We start from the raw sequence: 23,184 nt of genomic DNA, 5'->3' as shown, positions 1-23,184 counted from the left end.
TTAGGTGCTGATTTGAAAATATTTGGAATTAAGATTGCGTTTATAGCCTACTATTACCCCATCACGTCAAATGCACCTATATCCTCAACAGAAAACAAACACCACCCCCCCAACCCAATGATCCGTCCTTATTTTAGGCATAGAGCTAACGCTTATCCCCCCTATGCTTCCTTCCGCTGCTCGCTGGAACCACGCATGTGTTGAGCCTCGTCGTGCTGCAGCAACGTGCAGCTATACTCTCTCTGACCCTACAGTGTTTTAATCTGCATTCAGCGCCGAGGCTCCGATGCTTTTCTCAGCTGCTGCATGGATATTTATTTAGACTATATATGATAGCCTAGTCTGTTTAATACGACCGGGGCGTCGGAGACTCTGGTGGGCTTTTTTTTTTTAATTTTATTTAGGCCATAATACGGAGAAGAAACCTTCGCTTTGGGTGATCTTACAAAAAATATATTGTCGTGGGGGGGAAAAAAGGAGAGAGAAAAAAAATCTCAGACGCCTTGATCGAATCCCGTCGGTTTTGTGTTTTTTTCGCCGTTCGTTCCCTCTCATCCAAACCTCGGGTCTATAATGTCGAGAGCCGCTCTGCTATGTGCGTCGTAATAATGCATGATAGGGACTGGGAGGAATCACAGTATTGGCTAGAATAGGCTACGAGGAGAGGGACGCGTTCATCTGCTCTGTGCGGTACGGAGGAACCGGGGGAACGGCTGTGATGATGACGGGCTCACCGAACGGAGCCTCCAAATGCTCGGCGGCGGCAGCGACGATGGCGAAGCCTTGTTCCTTCCCCATGAAGCTGATGCTGTGGGTGTTCATATTCAGTCATCTTCCTACAAGGTAAGAAGATAAGCTAAAGACTCCCCCCCTCCCCAGCCGGCCGAAGACATTGTTAGTCATTGTCTGCTTTTTACAAAGATAGGTAGGCTATTTGTATGTCGGGTGGTTGTTGTTTTTTTTTCTTTGTTTTTTTCACACAGCAATTGTCTTTTTGCATTTGTATTCTATCAATCAATACGTTAGGAGGGATCATAATGTCGGATCAGAGAGAGGGCTTGGAAAGAGGAGGAGGGTCATAAGGCATGTAGTCTATGCATCACACCTTGAAAGGATCTTTTGACAGCCCCGAACAGGTTATACATTGACTTAAGTCGCCGCGTTTTGGCGTTCATGGCCTAGAAGACAGACCGAGTTGTATGTAGCCTGTTGTGCCTTTTCGGCAAGCGACACCGTCGTACCACGGAGTATAAATGATGCTTTTTTTTTAGCTGATATTTTGTTTACAATGAACAGCTAAACGGTCGCAACAGGCTGGCCATATAGATACACTGACAGACAGTGCTGGTAGCCTGTTTACAGATAGATAGAACAGCGTGCCTTGTGGTGGCCTAGCCTATTGGTGCTGTTAGAGATGCAATACAGTGGTATCTATGATGTCTGAAGCTATAAGGTTGCATATTATACTCAGTGCTAAGCTATGTTCAAGCATCGCTTTATTTATGCCAAGATAAAGCCTCAGTCAATCTGATTAAAGCGACTATAATGTTTTCTTGTAGTTGCATTAGCCTATAGACTACCACACAAACGAAATAAACAGCCGGCGTTTTTCATAAGCCGATTGAAGATACCGTATCTTCTCCGTATCATTAGGGGGGGAAACAGAGGAAAATATTTCAAAATGGCAGACATTTCACAGAGAAAATAGAACTGTAAAGGCACAATAAGGATAACACATATGGACCCCCTGTCTGCGCATGTATTCTCTGGCCAAACGGAACGTCATTTCGTTTTGTTTTCTCCCCCTCCTCTCTCTCTCCCCCTCTCTCAGTCTCATGGAAATCGTCTTAAGACGTACAGTATATAGCCTGTACAGATCTCGTCATGACGCAATTTCCATTGCACTTATAAGAACATGAGAATAGCTATAGTTGGGAGGAAGTGGGTGGTTGGATCATCAGACTCGTACAAAGGCTTCCTTCCCTTGTGTTCGTGTTGCCAGGAGGTGAAAAATGGAGGCTGATAAATCAGTCGATCTGCACTCAATCACTGACGTGCTGTTAAATGCAACAACAGGGGCTTAGCCCTATGTGTGATGTGCCTTGCGTTAGGTGGCGTGCCTTTGGGATGGTAGCCTATTCACACAAGTGTCAATTAAACTCGTGCTATATCCCAATTAGGCCTCTTTACGTCAAGAATGCAGGCATTTATGACCAGTTGGCATTCTATGTTATGACGTCTGCATGCATGGGAAGACATTCATGAATATTCATGATGCTATATAGCTTATGGGCTATAACAATCACCTTAACAAATCATTATGATGACTTAGCCTACTGTGTCTGTGTGGTATCATAATACACACTCACGGAAATAGCTAATTATAGTGTTAAGCATATTGCATTATTATAGGTTTAAAATGCTTGGGCTTCATCAAAAGTGTTGTCCAAAAGGCTAAGGAATGAGCTACATATGGGTGATTATTGCGAATTTGCGACTCAAGGTCGAAGTTAAGTATGTAAACCGGCACATCATGTCAGTAGGTCCGTAACACCTCAATGTCTATAGCTGACCTCAATGCCTATGGCTGACCTGCCCATATATGGATGCTGACCTGCCCATATATGGAGATCCCCGATACATCATCAACTCTACATCACCCGGATCTACATATATGGCTATGGCTGACTCATTCTGACATCACCAGGATGACTACCATATCTGTGAATGGCAATATATATGTTACAGTACGTTTGGGTAACTCAGTACGTTCATTGTAAGAGCGCTTGTTTTGTCGTTCACCACACACTAATCACCACCAGATGGCGACGACAGCCATTCACTAGTGCAGGCACTGACGTCACTCGTTTGCGACTCTCTTTCTTTATTTACTAGCCTAGCTCGGCAGTGTTTAGCCATTAGCTTACTATGCCTTACTCTAACCCTAACCCTAACCCTAACCTCAGTAAAACGATGCCTAACCCTAACCCTAACCCTAACCCGAACCTCCGTGGGGTGAGGCGTTGTCATTCCTGCCGACGCTACGTTGTTGTGGATCAAAGCGACCGCTTATTCCGCCCCGCGCTGCACGACGAGCGCTCCGTTTCTCGATCGTACTGTTTCTCTATCAAACCGTGACATATATACATGTCAGTCTAACCAATATGCCCATATCTCCATGGATCTTCATATATGGGTAGCCGATCTACAAGCTCACAACGCCTCGCAGCACGGAAGTTTGGTGTAGAGAGAAAAAAGAGCAGACTAAGTACAAGTATTGAGTGCTTAACTGTCTGAAAATACACATTAACATGAATCCGACATAACACTGCCAATGTGGGTTGGTAGTGTTGTCTAACAAGTCTATGACGCCATCTATGACATTTATGAAAAGGTTTAATCTGCAAACACAATTGTATATAATATGTAGTGGGGGTCCATGCTTCGTATCTCTCTCACAGCTAAGGGGTCCTTGGCCCGAGAAAAGAAAAGTTGAAGACCACTGCATAAGAGAATATATTGTTATGATCCAAATCCAATCATCGATTTGGGATGAACCATGTTGGTACAGTATGAAACCTCATTTGGAGATGGTTGAGGCTTCTGCTATGGAAGCAATGCCCACAAACCATACCTACAGGAAGTGATGTGAAAGGAAGGACATTACGTTAGAATTCAATTACTGCTTTTGCCAATGCCAAAGTTGGCTTGTTTCTGCAACGGTTGTCAACCTCAATGGCTGAATTTTATTTACATTTAAACATGTTGCAACTATGATGAGCCAGTCACTCATAGCATCTCAGCTACAGTACATTCCAACTACCAAGTAAAATCCTCAGAGGTAAACTCAGAGAGTGAACATATTTAACCAAATGGACTGACACAGTTCCATTACATAACTACCAGCTACCAACTAGGCCTACTATATGTAGTGATTTATGTTTGAATGAATTTCGGAATATTGATAGGTGCACATTATTTAGAACAATTATTAGATTAATGAGGGTGTAAATGAGGGCAAGACTCAATATGAAGAGTTAAAGGTATATTCAGTGATTGTATTTCATTCAAATAAAAATACAATTGGTACATTTTCCATTCATTCTCCTCACTAGAATGTGTGCTAACCATATAAGGGCTTCCACCATGGCCCGTGTTACGAGCATAGCTAGATTCGGGTTTCAGAGGTGGCCAGCCAGTCCTCGACGAATCAGGGTAGAGTATGGCCGTAGTTATAATGTTTAGTTATGATGGTCAATATAAAAGTTTTGAGAACCACAGTTGCTCTGAATTAAGAACGTCTGCTAAATGCCTAGATTGTAAACTACTGAACTCATAAAATGCCAGTCTCGTAGTAAATCAGTATCATATACATATCCTGAAGCTGGAGACGTAGGCCTACCGATATTCAGTGATTGGGTCTAATGATCAAAACAAGAACATTATAATGGTGTAAACAAATCTAAAAAAACTAAACATTTCCACGCTGTAAGACCAGTAAGGGACAAGATGACCCCCGGCCACTTTCATTATCACTGAATACACCTTTAAATGAGGAAGAACATGGTATACAGTATGCAGAAAAAAAAAACATCTATATTTGAGAAATATATCTTGTGAAATGCAAAACAAGCTTCCAGTTAGACATGTCTTGAGATGGTGCAACACAGTTAGTCGAACTGAATGTCCTGTACAACTGTTGCCATACTGAAACTCTTCTTGTTTGAATGTGATAGATCTAGAGATGTATGGGCCAGCATGGAAGGAATTGGTTTCAATACTGACATAAATAACCCATCATGCATGTACTGTATGTTCAAAGATACATTTGAGAACGTGACTTCATAAACAGGGTTTATTTTTGGTTGATTATGTGTGTTGTTTTGGGAAAACCTTGATGCAAAATATCACAAGGTCAAGTTCAAACAGTCCCCTATAATGTTGTTTGGAACCAGATACTGTCCAGTCTTTAAAGGGCTCTTACTCTGGTTAGACGAAAATAATCACCTTGCCACCTCCTAGATTTTTAACAGTATAGTGTATGGAAAATACCTGTTGTTGTTGTTGGTGGTGGTAGTGGTGGTGATAAGAGGAGTATTAGTATTTACATATGTGATATTTGAGGGGGGAGGGGTTCCTGATGTCTGTCTGGATGTATTTTGCTCTGTAAGAATCATTTAATTAAAACATAAGCATTGGTTACATGTGTACTCTCTCAGAGTTATGGATGGATACATTTAAGGTGCTATAAGTATATATACAAGTAACACTCCCTAAGTTAGAGTAGCGACCGCTTTTAATACGGCACATTTAAGTCGTTGGGAGCACCGGCTATTTTTTCAATTTTGACTTATCTTTTCAAGTCATCGTGAAATATTTTCCGTGACGTACGATTGGCCCGCCGATCGATCACACAAACGGACAGTCTTGTGATCATTTGGGGATTTATTTTAATAAAAAACTGTTCCCTCTCCTGATTGGGTGAAATTGTTATCCTGATGTGATTTTTAGTTTTGGTTTTAGTTTACTAAAGAGCTGGAGAGACAGGGAGACCACTGTTACTGAACAAATACACCAGGACAATGATTATGCTATGAAAATATAGAGCTATTTATTTTTTTACTTATTTGAAAAATAACAACACAAATCACTTACTGCACCTTAACTTTACTGTGTAGTAAAACAGTTAGTTTGAGATTCAGTTAGATTGAGAACAGGAGCGCTCGTTTTTGGGCACAAGGTGGAGCAGGCAGTGCCTCCTTCGGGGAACTAGGAATAATTTGACTGAGGTTAGGATTAGGGTTAGGTTTAGGCATAGTTTTCCTGAGGTTAGGTTTAGGCATAGTTTTACTGATGTTAGGGTTAGGGTAAGGGTTAGGTTTAGGCATAGTAGCATTCACCAGGTTAGCATTCACCAGCGTGGGACAAATGCATGGGCTTCTTCCACATCCAGGTGAACTTCTTCCATATCCAGGTGAACTAAAACAAGCGCTCCTTTCCCAATCTAACTGGTTTCTCAAACTAACTGTAACATATACAATGTAGAAAGCTAAAAATTGAATTGCTGTATCATTCCTCTAATTCCAAACCATACTAATCATATCTTTCCCACTGAACTCATTTGCGTCCTCGTTTGTGACCTCCTCATCTGTTGGAAACTTGGACTTTTGGGATACAGTACATCTATGACTCTCTGTCAAGCTGTTGTGTAGCTATTCACACATCCCAGACTTGAGCGTTCCCCTTCCTCATAATGCCACAGCACCTTAAGAGATTGCGTTGATAGCGTTTTGCCTGGTGGAAGACAGTTTGACAGAACAGTTGATTGTCAGAGAAAAGCTTGTTGTATAGACGAGTCCCCATAGCCGGGGAGCCACAGGCCCAAAAGCTCAAAGAATAGGATGTTACCTGTGATGTCATGACATACTTTTAATTTTTGTTTTTTCTATTAATTTGGTCATCAAGGTCCACAGAATGAGAGGCCTGCTCTGCCGGAAATCCTGCGAAAAAAAGTTATGGCCATTTGTATTATTCACTCCATCGACTTCAATATAAAGGAAAGAAACACACCAAAAAAATATGCTTTAAGTAGCATGTGAGGGGTCAAACTAGGGATTCTTGATGATTCTGAATCCATTGCAAGCATTTGTTTTGCATGAAAAACATTCCTTGGGCTAGAAAACGGACCAAAATAACGGTGAAAAGTGATGACTCATCACTTTTCACAGGTTTGAGAGGCTGAAATCTAGCCCAAGGAATGTTTTTCATGCAAAACAAATGCTTGCAATGGATTCAGAATCATGAAGAACCCTTAGTTTGACCCCTCACATGCTACTTTTTTTGGTGTGTTTTTTTCCAGTATAGTGAAGTCAATGGGAAACTTTTTTTCGCAGGATTTCCGGCAGAGCAGGCCTCTCATTATGTGTACCTTATTGATCAAATTAATTGGACAAACAAAAATTTGGAGTATGTCATGACATCACAGGTCCTCTCTCATTTTGGCCCAGTGGCTCCCCGGCTACCACCACTGACTGAGATTCTGTCATAGCCATCACCCACAGGGTGGGTATCTTTAAGAGGGCTTCCAGATAGTTTGGATATTATTATTGGCATTCAGAACAGCCCCTGGTGAGGGTTACAATAATCCCAGAGTTGGGTCACGGGGATTTACAAATTCCATCATAAAGTAGTGCTGTCACTTCCACTGTACGGCACACTGTACGACAGTGCTCAGGAGTGAAGCATTTCACCATGGACACTGCTGCTGTCTATAGCCCTGCAGGTAATAGACCTATCTTTATCCTGAGAGACTCTCTAGGATAAATATAGGTCTCCAGGCTTTCCTTAATCCAAAACAGTGTGTGGGTTTCTTTCTAAAGGGCACAGGAACGTAGGTAGCAGGTGAGCCAGGGATATGTGTAAAGGTTAATAAATGTTCCCCCCTCTGCACCTTTTGTTTCCTGCTCCACTCCAGCAGAAATGCATACAGTCCCTGCTTTTTGTTTCATTTAGGGCAGTGGTTCTCAACCTTTTCAGGCCGTGACCCCCAAAATAATCATATTTTAACTGGGGACCCCCTACCCTGACAAGTACTAAAAGTTGAGGCTTGATCTACGCGAGGCGTGTGCATGTAGATCGTCAAGGACTTCCCCTCTCTATACACTTACACTTTAAGTTGGCTTGTTTACTGTCGAGTGAGAAAACAATGTTGCACATTAAGTTAATCATCTGGAGACCACCCAAGATTATTTGGGGACCCCCCTGGGGGTCCCGACCCACAGGTCGAGAACCACTGATTTAGGAAATGATCACTAATCATTGCGTTTTTTTTTTTTTACGGTAATTCAACACTTGTCAACCTGAGGGGGGAAAAGATGCACTTTTGAGTTTGATCTTTACCTGGTTTCACTTTCCAAGTCAGCCACATTTTCTCATTTGCATTAATCTACTTGACTTAATGATGTAGGCTGTTGAGATTAATCTATAAATCGTGCTGCCTTCACTGCGAGAGGTTGGTTAAACGGAGTCTTGCGGGCCACTGTACTCTAGGTCAGGTGATCTGTTGCCAATTATCACACGTGTCCTCAGGGTATGGTAAGCGGGAACAGCCATTTTTGCAAAGTGACAACCAATCTGTTTCCATCTTTCTCTGCGATAAAGCACCCCGAGGGAGGGTAATCTGCATCTACTCAGAATAGTATATCGTGGCGCTGCTGAAGATGCTTACAACAAGCTCTGTGAAATTGTCAGTTTTGTCGTTTGTGCCGTTATGAGCCTCGGTCTGCGAAATAAGCACAAGTGTTACGGTATACCGGCACAGAGCCGGTTTCATATCAGATACCAGGCCGCAGTATTCATTAGGATGCGCGCCTTCATTATCTGCAATTATGTACATGGGGAGATGGCAGCACAGGAGAACTTGATGGGGAGGCTAATTGTAGACAAACAGTGGTTTCCATAACTGATATTGCTGTTATTGCCCTCCTTAGACCTTGTAATGAATCTATTAACAAAAACTGCTCGGACAAGGCGCTTCTCTGCAATCTGGTACGGAGACCTTAAACTGCACCTCAGTGGTGCTCAGCAGAAATGGACAAATGAGGTTTCAAAATTGCACAGTGCTCAGTTTTCACATTTAAAAAAAGGGACACTTCAGCTGCTGGTGCTGGTAAAGTGGGTGCCCACTGCCCAGTCGCTGCTGGTGGGAAACATAATCCACTGAAATATGAGCCACTTTGGCATGGGCTCTCCTGCTTGCAGCGGTGTTTTTCCTACATTTACAGTGCAGCACTGCATAAATGATGTATTATCACTGCAATGTAGAAAGCAAATATTCAAGCGAGTCGCCATTGCTGAAGATTACTTACTATGACACTAACAAATAGATAGCCATATATTTTTGTTGTGCTGCACACGTTGTATGGCTCTCTTGGTGATGTTGAAATAACGCATACTGTATATAGTACAAGGCATTAGGTTGTCCTCAATCTTGTTGACTACTAATGTGTTAAATCACAACAGTTCTCCATTGCAATGCACACACACGCACACACGCACGCACACACGGCCCTCTGTGGACTTCCGGTATCAAATTAGCAGGCAAAACCTCAGATCTGTCTGCGGTGGAGAACTCATGGCTCTGCCTTTGATCTGTTCGTCTCTGGAGTATTTCTATTCACAGAGAGATACTCCCACAGATGAATATAGATGAGGAACTGCAGCAGCACCTTACAAAATCTCCAGAATCTCTCTCAAGCTGTAATTATTGAATGTTTTAACCAGTGAAAAATAGCAGATATACAAGCTCACAGCGCGCGCTGCGAGCTTGTAGATCTGCTATTTTTGAAAAATCGTGAAAATTTGAATTTTGACCCGATTCTATAAGTGTCTTTTGAATCCTTCTAAGGTTTTTTGAAAAACCTACGTTTCTATGTCAGCAATCTGGCCAGCCATCGTCAAATTAAAGGTCCTTTTCACTTAACTGGAGGTCAGTTAGTCTGTTCTTGAGAGACTACTATGTCAGTGGTGCTCAAACCTTTTCATGTGAAGGACCCCCAAAATGATATGTATTTGGCCACGGACCCCCATCTCAAAATATTTAGTTCCAGGGACCACCCAGAAGCAAAATTTTAGTTACAAATGTTCGCTTTGAAAAACATACAGTATATTCAAAGATCTGTACACATTTTCATGACTTTTTCAAAAATAGCAGATCTACAAGCTCGCAGCTTGTAGATCTGCTATTTTTCACTGGTTAAAGCATTCAATAATTCTAGGCCTAAATGGGTTAACAACTGTATACTACAATATGTATGTATGTATGTATGTGTGTGTAGTATGCAATATGTATCTCTCTCTCTCTCCCTGTCCATCCATCCATCCATCCATCCATTCATCGATTGAATAATGTATTAGTCATAAATATAAACAGCGAGGTACAGTCAGACACTGAAGGCCTGTCCATAGTATCTCCGAAACCAAACTTTTGTTCGGTGAGTTACGACTTTCCGACGTGCAGATTTCCAAACTAATTCGGTGTAATGCTTTTCAGATTACACAGTCGGAAAGGTCGAACCGGACCTTTCCGACGAAAAGTTTGGTTTTGGACAAAGTATGGACAAGCCTTAAAGGAGTAGTTCACCCACAAAATGTTTTTTTTTCCTATTGATTACTCATGCCATGGAGACTCGAGTAACATAATATTTTTGGATTTTTGTCGCATTCCTAAGACACAAATTTGATTACAATAAATTGACCCCCATTGATTCCGGATGGGATGCATTCGGGTCCCCATCCGGAATCAATGGGAGTAAATTTACAATAATATTTTTTTTGTCTTAGGAATGCGACAAATACAAATAAATATTATTGGACTCAAGTCTCCATGGTGTGAGTATTGACCCCCATTGATTCCGGATGGGGACCCAAATGCATTCAGGTCCCCATCCGGAATCAATGGGAGTAGATTTACAATAATATGTTGTTTGTCTTAGGAATGCTACAAATACAAATAAATATTATTGGACTCAAGTCTCCATGGTGTGAGTAATCAATAAAAAAAAACATTTGCGGGGTGAACTACTCCTTCAAGGCTAAAAGGATAACAGAAAAAAAGTCCTGGGTACTTGTTTCCATTGTGGTCCTGTGTATCGATCTATGTATCTGTCTATGTATATATCTACCTACTATGCATCTGCCTACCTACTGTACCTTGTTTGGTGTACGACGAGTGGTGCAAAAGTAGTGAACAATGCCCATTTTGTGACCTCATAGATCGGCTGTAGCCGTCTATCTCTGTCATTACTCGCTAGCCTTCTCAGTCTTCTCCCCATCTCCGTCTCACTCTCAAGGACTTCCCCTCTCATAAGCTCTCCCTCTCTGTCTGTCTGTCTGTCTCTGTCTCCAGACGACTCTTTCTCTCTCTCTCTCTCTCTCTCTCTCTCCCCGTTTTGCGTTGAATAGCTGTCGTATTGAATAGCTGAATAGGTATTTTTCCAGGACATGTCCACTCACTGCATTCAGTAAGACAGATTTAACCCATTTAGGCCTAGAATTATTGAATGCTTTAACCAGTGAAAAATAGCAGATATACAAGCTCACAGCGCGGCACCGAGTGCCGCGCTGCGAGCTTGTAGATCTGCTATTCTTGTCATGAAAATGTGTGCAAATCTTTGAATATATGTGTATTTTCAAAGCGAACGTTTGTAACTCAAATGTTGCTTCTGGGTGGTCCCTGGAACTAAATATTTTGAGATGCGGGTCTATGGCCAAATACATATAATTTTGGGGGTCCTTCACATGAAAAGGTTTGAGCACCACTGACATAGTAGTCTCTCAAGAACAGGCTAACTGAGCTCCAGTTAGAAAAGGACCTTTTCTTTGACGATGGCTGGCCAGATTGCTGACATAGAAACATAGGTTTTTCAGGAAAAACCTTAGAAGGATTCAAAAGACACTTATAGAATCGGGTCAAAATTCCAATTTTCACGATTTTTCAAAAATAGCAGACCTACAAGCTCGCAGCGCGGCACTCGGTGCCGCGCTGTGAGCTTGTATATCTGCTATTTTTCAATAGTTGAAGCATAAAATAATGATACACAATAATGTGTACCCGTTTTGAATGAGTTTAAAAGGTCCACCTGAGCAATATAATGAACATTTGATGTGCCAGGCGGTGGTTTCCGGGTGGAGATAGATAGCACTTAATGGCCCATAATGCATGCTGAGGAGGCTTGCCGCTCCAGACACGAGGTCCCACATCAACCCCTAAGAGCACGAGAAAGCTATTAGGACTTCTGTTCTTTTCTTTTTTCTTCGCACCACGGAAATACATTCTCCCCCTTTGTTATGAATTTTCCCTTTCATCTGAAAGCTTGGCAGCCTTGGTTTCTCTCTCGCTGTTGAAGCCCCGTTGAAGGCTCACAACTTGTTCAAGGTTGCGCTTTTGTTCCCCGGCCCACCGTCCCGATCCGATTCCATGGTTACCAGAGCGACAGAAGAGGCCCAGAACTGAGATCGCATCAGTCTCTCTGATCCTCTTCATTCTACAGCAGGGATGGGCGGCATTTTATTTCAAGGGGGCCATACTTCAATGAAGTGAGTGAAGGGCCACAGAATTGAATTGAAACTTGAAACACATAGAGCTATATTTTTGGCTATGCCTTAGACCTTATTCCTAAACTTCCTCGCCTTTTTTTTACTATTTTAAAAAACATTTTAAAATACTTCAAACAGCCGATCTACATTGACACGTTGTGAGCTTGTAGATCTGCCATTTGAAATATAGCTGATCTATATAGTGCTGCATGATGTTAAAACTGCATGAATTTGATAGACACAACAGACAACTTTATAATAGGGTCAACCTTTTTTTCCTACAGCTTTAATGTGAGTATCACTCACATTATCAAACATATTAGATTGTGGTACAAATATGGATCCATGGCAGACTGTTTCACTGTATGAACATTTTAACATTTGAGGATGGAAACCGAACGCGACCAAATACCCGAACCCAACCCGACATTTAGGGTAGGGTAAGGCCTAAAATGTATGCCAATTAGTCGGGCTGGGTAGGGCCTCGGGCTCAATGAAAAAAGAAAAAATATATTTTTTGAAATTATTTTATTACTATTACTCTGTGAGTTCCCAAATTCTTTCCAAACCCGATCATACCCGACCCGACGTAGACCGGGTATGGCCTAAAATGTATGCTAACTAGTTAAGGCCCAGTTAGGGCCGGGCCATAATTTTCAGGCCCGTTGAGAACTCTAATATGTACTCAAATGGTAAATATTACAGTTACAAACTGGTGTAAGTTCTCTCAAAAACCATTGACATAACGCTGCCTTTTCAGATGTCGATTAATTAGGGGGTGATTTTGTTTTTCGTTGAGGACTTCGAAAGCCGGATTGAGATGGTCAACGGGCCGGGTGTGACAGTGGCCCCCCGGCCGTTTGTTGCCCATGTGTGTTCTACTGTGTTTATCTATCCATCCATCCATCCCATGTGTAGATACATCATCAATCTCTCTTTCTCCATCTCTTTCTCTCTCAGACACACACACACACACTCTCTCTCTATGTCTGAGTGTTTCCAAGTCTCTCATATTCTTGCTTCATGGCATTCAGCACTATGTTGCTCCCAGCAAGTCTTTCTCTGCACACTGATGTGGCCATTATTAACGAGCAAGCGTGCGCTTGCTCACACACACGATTTATTCCACAGTTTGGGGGCCACACACACACACACACACACACACACACACACACACACACACACACACACACACACACACACACACACACACACACACACACACACACACACACACACACACACACACACACACACACACACACACACACACAGTACGAGTATACTATAAAAGAAAGTATTCTCCAGAAACATTCTGTTTGATATCATCCCTGTCTCAGTGTGGAAGTGAAAGGAAAACATTTACCCTGATCACTTTCACACAGCGAGATAGGGTCATTATCAGATATTTATGGTGATAAGGGAGCTGTTTTATGGAAAACTGTCTCATCTGCCCGAGCGATGAAGAATTAACAGAATGACACACAATATAGCGCTCACATTCTACCACCATAACATCCTATCTAATTAATCATTTCCACGAGAGTCATTAGTTCACATATTTAATTTAGATTTAATTTATTTTATGTTTTTGTAGTTGCTGCTGTTGCTGGTGAAACATTCAAATAAGGTTTTGTCTACTTGACAGTTTGCCAAAGACTGTTTGCAGAGATTTGTTCACATTGGGTTGTCTAGAGAACAGACTGCGAAATAGCATGACAGTATCGCAGAACTACGGGTCTACATGCTAAAGGTTAATGGAAGCAAAATGTTGAAAACACCAGCTGCATTTTAACCTCACGAACCCTAGCGTTCCTGATCTGGGGCAATCGTTGGGCAGAAATATCAGATCTACGTTCAAAATGGGTCAACATTGCGACAAGTTGTGAACTTGTAGATCTGCTATTTTCGGTCAAGAATTTTGGTCTAAGGGGAAAAGGAAGCAGACCAAGTAGGCTGTAGACCTCTGTGGGACCCTATACATTGATTGATTGATTGATTCATTCATTCATTCATTGATTGACATGGCTACTTTAGTTTGAAAACCTGTGTTCTTGAAGAAGAAAAAATACTTGAAGATAATCCAAGTTTTGTTATCTGTATTATAACTGTTTTGTATTTAATGTTAAGCCTGCTGTGACCAGCTCTCATGGTTATTTGAACTTGAATGAATTGATTGATTACTTTATTAGCGGTTCGCATAGGAAAAGCACAGTAAGACGGTACAGGATAGGATTTAAACCCAAGAAAGCACTATGGCTCCATACTCATTTCATTGAGACAGTAAATTAAAATTACAGACAATTATACAACAATACAAGATGTACACTCCTTCAAGGCCGTTGGTAGGGCATTCCACATTTTTGTGGCATAGCAGGAGAACAAATTTAAGCCTTTGTATGAGCCTAATCTGGGTTGAACATGATTAGTGGTGTTCTGATTGGGGACGTCTTTGATGTTTTGGAAGTAGTTTGACAGGTAGCCGACATGGGTATCTTAGTGATGAAGTATAAGGCTTTAAGTGCTTAAAATGTCTGATCAAATGTACGATAACTCGAAGACTAAATAGCGGCTTTGTCCCCTACGGAAACTGTACAGTTGGTAATATAATGTTGTTCTGTATGGTGTAGTGCCATGTTTCTCAAATGGAAAATGTATGTTCCCCTGGAAGTATGTGGACAGTACAAACTGCAGGGAAAGAGGATGTGGAAAATGGAAATGTTATGTTTTGTGATAAATTGCTGTTAAATTAAATTGAATCCAAAACTTGACAAGCTCGACTGTTGAATAGAGAGACTTATTTAACAGTTTATATTATGCATAGGTAGCTGTTGTAGTCCAGAAAAGTCGATTCAGAAAGGGGGTACTGAAGCCAAAAAGTATGACAACCACCAAAAGTAAACCAAAAAACAGAAACCTGAATGCACCCTTTACCCCTTATAGTTCCATCGTGATTTTAATCATCATCATCTAATTATTGCATCATTATTCACACAAGAAAAAGCACATTTTGCTGAGATGAGTAATGCTTACTCATCTTAACATCCATTCTTGTAAACCTCTACTGGCCAACAGTGCGCTATGCTTTGATATTGAATCGAACACTTCATACTAAGCATACAGTACTTGGCTTCCACTGCCTTTGACTTTCCCAAGCGGTTGTGAGTCAGAGCACGGCATCTCGTGTATATATGTCACGGCATCAAAAAGACTGCAAGCCACAGGATTACGATAGCATTACAGATGTCATCTCCATGCAGGGCAGTTAGAACCAAGAGATCAGAAGCAACCATCCAGTCCTTTCATCTCGCTTTGATTTCAAACAGCAGGCAGGATACAGCTTGTACAGAACGCATGGGTCCTCCATGTATGCAGCGTTTGGCCCATAATTCCTAGTTGTTTTTAGGTCTAACAATGGCTCTATAGAATGACTAAGAGGCTCTTCATCTTAAAACATGAGAGTGTGAATGCACAGCATACTTTCCGCACGGAAACGCCCGATATGCTTTCAGTGGATTTGTGGCTTAGTTGATTCACATTTTTAATCTACTCAAAGGTAATACATTTTCACCGCATAATGTGTCACACAGTATTTCACTTTACACTCTGCAACCATACATTATGGGGGTCAATATGCACTCACCTTTTGTGCAGAATGAAATAACTGCTAGAATATATTGTAAAGTATGGACAAGTTTTCCAAAATAGTCTAATCTAGATTCTCTCCCTCTCTCTCTCTTATTCCCTTCTTTCTGCAAAGGAAGGTAAAATGGGAATATATGATTCGCCTCTTGAATGATTGATTGAATATTTTATTAGAAAGAAATGAAGAACAGTACACGTACAGTCAAAACTAAAAATGTAGTAGAGCACAAGTACAGTCAAACACCCTGCCTGCCTAAAAGGAACACCCAAAAAGCCCTTGCAGTCTTGTTGCCGTTGGACTGGAGGTCCTTGGTATTCAATTCATCAACATATAAAATAGCAACAAAAAACATTCAAATATCATCGCAAGTATAAAACACTATATGTACAGAGTAGGGGGAAAAAGTGGGGGTGGAGGTAAGGTAAAGGGGGTGATCACTTCTCGCCTGTCAGAAGTGATAACTATACCTATGGCCTCCTGAAAGGTGAATTTTCAGGGCGGTTTTGAAGGAGGCCAGCGAGCTACATGTTTTAAGGGAAGGGGTCAAGGAATTCCACATTTGGGTGGCAGTGTTGTAGAAGGAGAATTCACCCATATTTGTCTTATGGGTTCAGGGACATGCAGAGAATGTTAGAGAGGCAGGGGCTGAAATTTCTAAAAAGGGCGTTGGTGAAAATATTGAAAATAGCAGACCTTCCGTGTTGTAGCTTGGAGGTCGGCTATTTTCAGTACTTGATATCACACTAAACAAAGCATAATCAAGTTCATACTGGAGAAGTGGCATACGGCATGGATTTCTACACAGAGAGGGCAATTCTGTCCACATAAGATGCTGCATTCAAGTTCAGGAGAGTTTGGACAGGGCAATTCTCTTGAATGTCGCCCTCAGGTATGGCATGGAAATAGATTTGCATTTCTTCCACCATTGTAAAAACTGCATTCATGGACTGGAGAGGGCACTTTTTACAGACGGGTAAAAGGGCAGGGGCTCAAGCCTCCTTTGATGTCTATGCGTGCACGCTGCTGTATGGGTTTGTGTTACCAGATCGTTGTTTGCGCTCCCTCTCAAACAACGGTGTCATCGCGTGTCTCGTCTTCTCTCCGCCCTCACAGCTCCTTCCAGACGGATGACGACGACGAGGTGACGAACAAGACATGGGTGCTGACCCCTAAAGTGTACGAGAGCGACGTCACGCACATCCTCAACAGCCTACTGGACGGCTACGACAACAAACTCCGGCCCGACATCGGAGGTGAGGCATCCATTTGTTTTCTCCCACGGTGTGAACCATTTAGTCACAGAGTCACAAAAGGGTCACGCCCACCCCCAGGGCCCAAACACAGCTATATTTTCGTCCGTGCCTTACCCCATATCCCTAAACTACTTTACCTTTTTTTTACTATTTTGAAAAACATTTTAAAATACTTCAAATAGCCGATCTACATCGACACGTGAGCTTGTAGATCAGCTATTTGTTTGAACTATTTAAAAATGTTTTTCAAAATATTAAAAAAACGGCAAAGACGTTTAGGGATAAGGGGTCAGGCAATGGACGAAAATAGGGCCCAAAGGTCTATAGTTGTTCCCAACCTTTCTTTCCTTGGAGCCCCACGTCCCACATGTGCTCACACACAAACACACGCACGCATGCACACAGTATTTCAAAAAGGCAGGAAGGCTCAGATGTCTCCGCCCTATATAGCTGCTGCCAATTATAGCAGAGACCGTGCAATACTTTGCCAGCAATTTTTGCCTCCTTATTCCCAAGTTGATGCACGACACACACACACGGGGAAATAGAGAAAGACTTATGACTGTTAACAGACTGAAATGTGTGGGATTATATGACGTGATTTAAAAAGAAACTGGTAGAAATGCAAGCTACAATAGCATCACACCGCCACAAGTGGCAAGATAGTGTATCTGCTAAGATCACAGAACATAAAGTTCACTGGTTTCTGTAATATTAAACCAGTGGTGGAAGAAGTACTACAAGTTCCAATACCACTATCAATCAATGCCACAATCAGTCAATCAATAATACCACAATCAGACAATCAATACCACAATCAGACAATCAATGCCATGATCAGACAATCAATATAATGTTATTGTCACAACACAGGTACCAAAAACTAATGTTATTAATTAATTAAATAATTAATTGATTGATTGATTTAGCCTCTGAACTGTAATGGAGCAGAAGTATAAAGTATCACAAAATGTACATTCTCAAGTAAAGCCACTTGAGTAAATATACCTAGTTATCACCACTGCGCTAAATGTGCACAATATTAAGTCCGAGGGACATATCATGTTGGACAGCAAAAGGAGTGTATACAGTATGGATGGATGCGTGCGTGCGTGAGTGAGTGAGTGAGTGAGTGCATGTGTGAATTTGTGTGAGCGTTGTGTTACTGTGTGTGTTTTTATGCCTGTGTGTATACGTTTGTTCAGGTACACACACACATACTGTGCAGTAGATGCAATACGGCATGTGTACCTTTGCATGCGGTGCGTGCATGCGTGCCTGTGTGTGTGTCATGCGTGCCTGTGTGTGTGTGTGTGTGTGTGTGTACGCGGAGTTTGCGTGCGCGGCTTTAGGACAGGCCAGTAATCCATCACGCCCCTGTTAGCCCTGTCTGTCAATACGGAGCGAGGAGCCAAGCAGAGAGCCAGCCAGCTGAGGAGTAGCTTTCTCCCTTCACGTTGACAGACAGCCGGGCAGGGGTCCTGTGTCTGCAGGAAGTGCATATATCCTGCTGCTTGTCAAGCACGATGCACCACTAGCAAAGCAGAGCAAGAGGGAAGGAAGGGAACCGGCTAAAGCCTTGAATTCTTGATCCGTCGGTCAGTTTCCCAAGGCTATAGTCACAGTCTGTCATTCACAATTGGGCCAGGGTTTTATTTATTTGCATGCCTGTCAAGCTGCTGTGTGTTGCACTCCCACATCTCCAGACTCGGGGCCCTAAATGTGTCCTGTGTTTGGCCTAGAATAAATAGTGGGTTTGATGACAAGAGGCTCCTGTTCTTAGAATGTGTGATGTTTCCTATTTCTCATTTCTAAATATTGTAGCAGTGCTGTGCATTTGACGCTGGTTCAATCTGCTGAGTTATAGTCACAATTATGTAATGGTCTTTATAGGCACACCTATGCACATAGGCTCTGATGCATGACAGCGAGACCTGGGTTCGATTCCCGAGCCCAGCGGACCGTTGCTGCATGTCACTCCGCGACTCTCTCTCCCTGTTCCCTGTCTCTCTTCACTGTGTGTCGGTTACCATCAATAAATGCAGAAAAAGAAAAGATCTGCAGTAACAGCTCACGTGTTATAATTTAGAATATCTTTGTTGTGAAGTGAATTCACCTTGTTGTGTCCATAAAAAAAACACAAAGATCAATTTCAGATTAGTAGCAAAGTATGCACTGGTTGACTGTCTGTCTGTCTGTCTGTGACAGCATGTATGTCTGTCTGTCTGCCTGTACTGTAGTCTAAAGGGAAAAAAAGATAAAGTGTAAATCTGATTCCATTAACACAAGAGAACATAAACATATTGGTACCAGTCTTATAATCAGCTAACCTATTTGTGATTCACCCAAGGCTCCAACAGAGTGCTGGTAACATCAAAGGCACTGTGAAACCGGCAGGAGAACATGCACTAAAAACTGCAGCAGCAACCGCCATTTTACAAGCATGGATACATATATGCTGAATCACAATGCATTCATTATTCTACCGTATTTATAAACGTGAGCACTCAAAAGGTTCTTCTGTGAACAGTAAGCTGTCCAACGTCTAGACTCCATTCATATGAATGAACCCGAATCATGTTAACCTGTCCTCCATCATTCCAAATGTCATAACGGAACTAATTATTCACAGCCACTCAGCCAGGCATATCTCCTGACAATATCCTTCACTGTGGAGCACCGACTTTAATATCACCGACATCACAAGTAATAAAGCGTGTGCGCGGGGGTCCGCAGCTGAGAGGCAAGTAGGCTATTCTTTATGGCTTTCAGCTTCGACAAGAGTGCATCCACAATGCCTTGCTCTCTCATGAATGATGTCATCTGGCCGCCGGCTTTTCGCCAGTTCAAGGGGCCATATGGTTGAGAAAAAAATGTTATTCATTCCATTTATATATACTGTACATACTGTACAAGGTTGTCAAAAAGCGTCCCCCCCTCCCCCCTTTTCTTTTGCATTGTAATGCTGTGAATTCATAAAGGGTCTTTAGAACATTTAGTTTTAGTCATAGCCTTTTGAATAAAATTCCATTTAGTTAGTCATCTGAAATGTCGTAGTTTTATTCTAGTTTTAGCATCCTGGCACGGCGCGTTGTGAGCACATCTGTTATTTTCTGAGCGCAACATCCAAACGCAACCAAACATAGTTTTTATTTGTTGACGAAATTGTCGGTATATTTAGTCTTAGTTTTAGTCATCATAGCTTAGTTTTTATTTCGTATTTGTCAGCAGAAAAAAAAGGTAGTCGACGAACATTTATCGAAATCAACACTGCCTCCACCTTCAGGGACTGAAGTGCTGCTGTATAATGATGAGATGGCATAAGATAAGATAAATCCTTATTGATCCCCGGAGGGAAATTACGGTGTCGCAGCAGCAACAACAGTGAGAATGAACCACGTGAGATGTACGAGTAAAAGTATCAGTCAATAACCAAACCAAGATAAATGCAGATAAAAATAAAAGAAGACACTGAGCCGTTGGCCCTAAGGGCAGCGAGGGTCCAGATTGAATCATGAGCTTCCTTTGACTGAATTCACAGCAGCAGCGGCGAACAAAATATGTCAGCAGTCTGGAATCTCACTAAATCGGTATGTGCGAGGTATGAGTGTCATGCAAATAAGATAAATGTGGCTCAGCAGGAGCTCTGCTGCTCCAAGCAGCCCACCCAGCACAGATGTGTCCAGCAGAGCTCACAGGCAATGGTGAAGTACTGGAGTGGACACTCCATGATCTTCTCTGGTAGCTTGTTTGTACATGGTCTTTACATTTTAGTTGGTGAAAGTGGTGAATGCTAAATGGTGCATTGGACCGATGCAAACACAATGTAAAGTAACAGCAAAGTGGTGAATGGTAAATGGTGCATTGGACCGATGCAAACACAATGTCAAGTAACAGCAAAGGTGATACACCCCTCCCCTACAGCCACACCCTCTCCTGGATGATGAGGAGTACGTCCAGAGACAAATTAACTCACCTTTCTGAGCCTAATTATTCAAAACTACAGAATACAGAAAAACCACTTAATGTTGAAAGGTCAAGTTTTTTTTGTTGTAATTGAGGTCAGGAAACATGAAAAAAGCCTAATTTTTTTATGTCATAAGACCTTATGGCATACTCCACTTTTAGAGACAAGTTTAAATCGGTTCAGCTCTGTCCAAACTACAATATGATGTCATTCAGAAATTCGGGGAGGCGGGTACCGTCATTAAGTCAGCCGTTTGGTACGGCCGAGATGTTGTGACAGCCTGAACAGAACCGATTTAAACTCGCCTCTAAAAGTGGAGTATGCATCGCCCTTAGTAGTCTGATAGTAGTCCATTTCTGTACACACACCTACTGTACATCAGAGCACAGCACGCTTCTGGTAGGCCGCTGCTCTGTCTCGCTGCACTGCGGGAGTGGCAAAGGTGAACTTTGTTAGTCAGTCCAGTCCAGTCTGTTTGTGTGTACTGCCAGGAACATGTAGGTGTACAGTACACATTCTCCCCTTGGATAGAGATGAGAGTTAGGGGCCTCTTCTTACTCCACCGGGAGTTAACCACCACACTCCAGCTCGTTTTTTTTCCCAATGTTGAGCTCCAGCAGCGGCTTCTTTGACAAAGAACTAAGTGTAGTAGAAAGTTAGAAGTCAAGAAATAGTCACGCAAAAGAGAACAGAGAGAGAAAGAGAGAGAGAGAGAGAGAGAGAGAGAGAGGGACGGAGGGAGGGAGGGAGAGAGAGAGCAGCAGCAGCCCTGTACATTACACATACATCACATTAATGAAGTACAACCTCAGCTGCGTAATACTCGCATGCCACGGTGTCACACACTCGCTCAAGCTTGTAAATCGGCTATGCGCGACACAGGCACACAACCAACTATAAATCAATCACACTTTCGAGTTCAGACCTAATTTGAAGTGCGACACCCATCCCCTACTGCCCCCTCCCCTCCCCGCCCGCTGCCATCCTCTCAACCAACGTCTTTGAGCTCGGCTATGAAGTCAACCCCCCCACCCACCCCTCTTCATCCTTCAAGCTGCTGCCAAGTCACACAGATACAGCGCAGTTATAATTAGCCGTCTATACTGTTGTCACTGCCTCTGAGCGACCAAGCGAGCAACCAACCAACCACGCGAAGGCTGAGACAAAGTGGCCACCCTCCCTCCACTATCACACGCACGCACACGCAAATGTGCGCAACGCACTCGCGCACGCACACACACACACTCCTTGTGGTGGTAAATTACTGGGGGTTTGGATTCATCGCAGTCTACTGTATGCCACAGTCCTTTGAAGTTCATTGTGAGGCTCATTCAATTTTAATGCCCCTGCAGTCTATGTATAAAGATGGAGTAAACCAGTGAGAGAGAGAGATGCGGAATAAAGTACGATTCAAGGTCATCATTTTGCAGGGGAAAAATTTAAAACAGATTGTTTTGTATCATGTAAATGAACGTATGACATTGATTCGTGGTACACTGAGAGCCAAATCGATCGATAATGCTCTGTCATGCTGGTGATTTTATTGTAACTGATGGTGCAACCTATTTTTGGTTACGTCAATCAGTTGTCTTTGTGTGATCATCAATGTCAACTCTGATCATCAAGACATTGCATTATAAGAAAGTCACACTATTGTTAGCCCCAAATATCTCCTTGCGTGCTAGTCTTGCATTGAGCAGCTGGACATATTATGGAATATAACTTTTTAAAAACGATTATTTCTGTCATGCAAGTGATTTTTGTTGACCTCCCCTTGGGCTCTACCCAACACCATAGCTACTCTAAAACAGGTCTTCAACAGGGGGTCCGGAACCTCTAGGGGATCCTCAGAGGTACTACAAGGGGGGGCCGCCACATCTTTGTGTAAAAGGATATTTTCTTTACGTTATTGAACCCTAGCCCATGGTTATTTCTCCCTCTTCAGCTGTATGAGAAATACATTTTCAAAACATTGACATGCTTTGTATTTCTGCTATGTTCAAACGTTAATGAAAGTCCTGCACGCATTGACAATTTGAAGTAAACAGACAATATCAAGATAATGATCATAATCCTATGTTGAAAATCGACTTTATTATGCAATTTTAGATGCAGCCAGATTGTGTTCTTGCAAATAGTGACCCTGCAACACGCCCAATCTTTTCTAAATCTGAAGACGAAATTGTCCTTATATAGATGTGAGTCTTGAAGTCATTCAAACG

At 42.2% G+C, this 23,184-nt stretch overlaps 1 protein-coding gene across 8 annotated transcripts in view; it reads left to right on the top strand.

Moving 5' to 3' along the window:
* Positions 1 to 721: 721 nt before the first annotated feature.
* The window catches only part of gabrg2 (gamma-aminobutyric acid type A receptor subunit gamma2), a gene marked incomplete at both ends in the record, with an annotated part of 108,837 nt that continues 86,374 nt past the window's right edge, over positions 722 to 23,184 (top strand). For 5 of the 8 annotated variants that reach the window (XM_080748369.1, XM_080748367.1, XM_080748368.1 and 2 more), the window contains one exon: positions 16,896 to 16,995. Coding sequence is in view for 2 of the 8 variants with exons in the window: in XM_080748362.1 (XP_080604488.1) it covers positions 722 to 843; positions 16,856 to 16,995 (262 nt within the window). Of the gene's footprint in view, positions 844 to 16,855; positions 16,996 to 23,184 lie in introns of those variants that run through there. The other 3 variants (XM_080748362.1, XM_080748364.1, XM_080748366.1) reach the window with 3 other exon arrangements.

Source organism: Nannobrachium achirus (genome assembly GCF_963921795.1).
Source record: "Nannobrachium achirus genome assembly, chromosome: 19".
Classification (NCBI taxonomy): domain Eukaryota; kingdom Metazoa; phylum Chordata; class Actinopteri; order Myctophiformes; family Myctophidae; genus Nannobrachium; species Nannobrachium achirus.
Note: the sequence above shows the minus strand (reverse complement) of the source record. Positions and strands in the feature narration are given on the sequence as shown.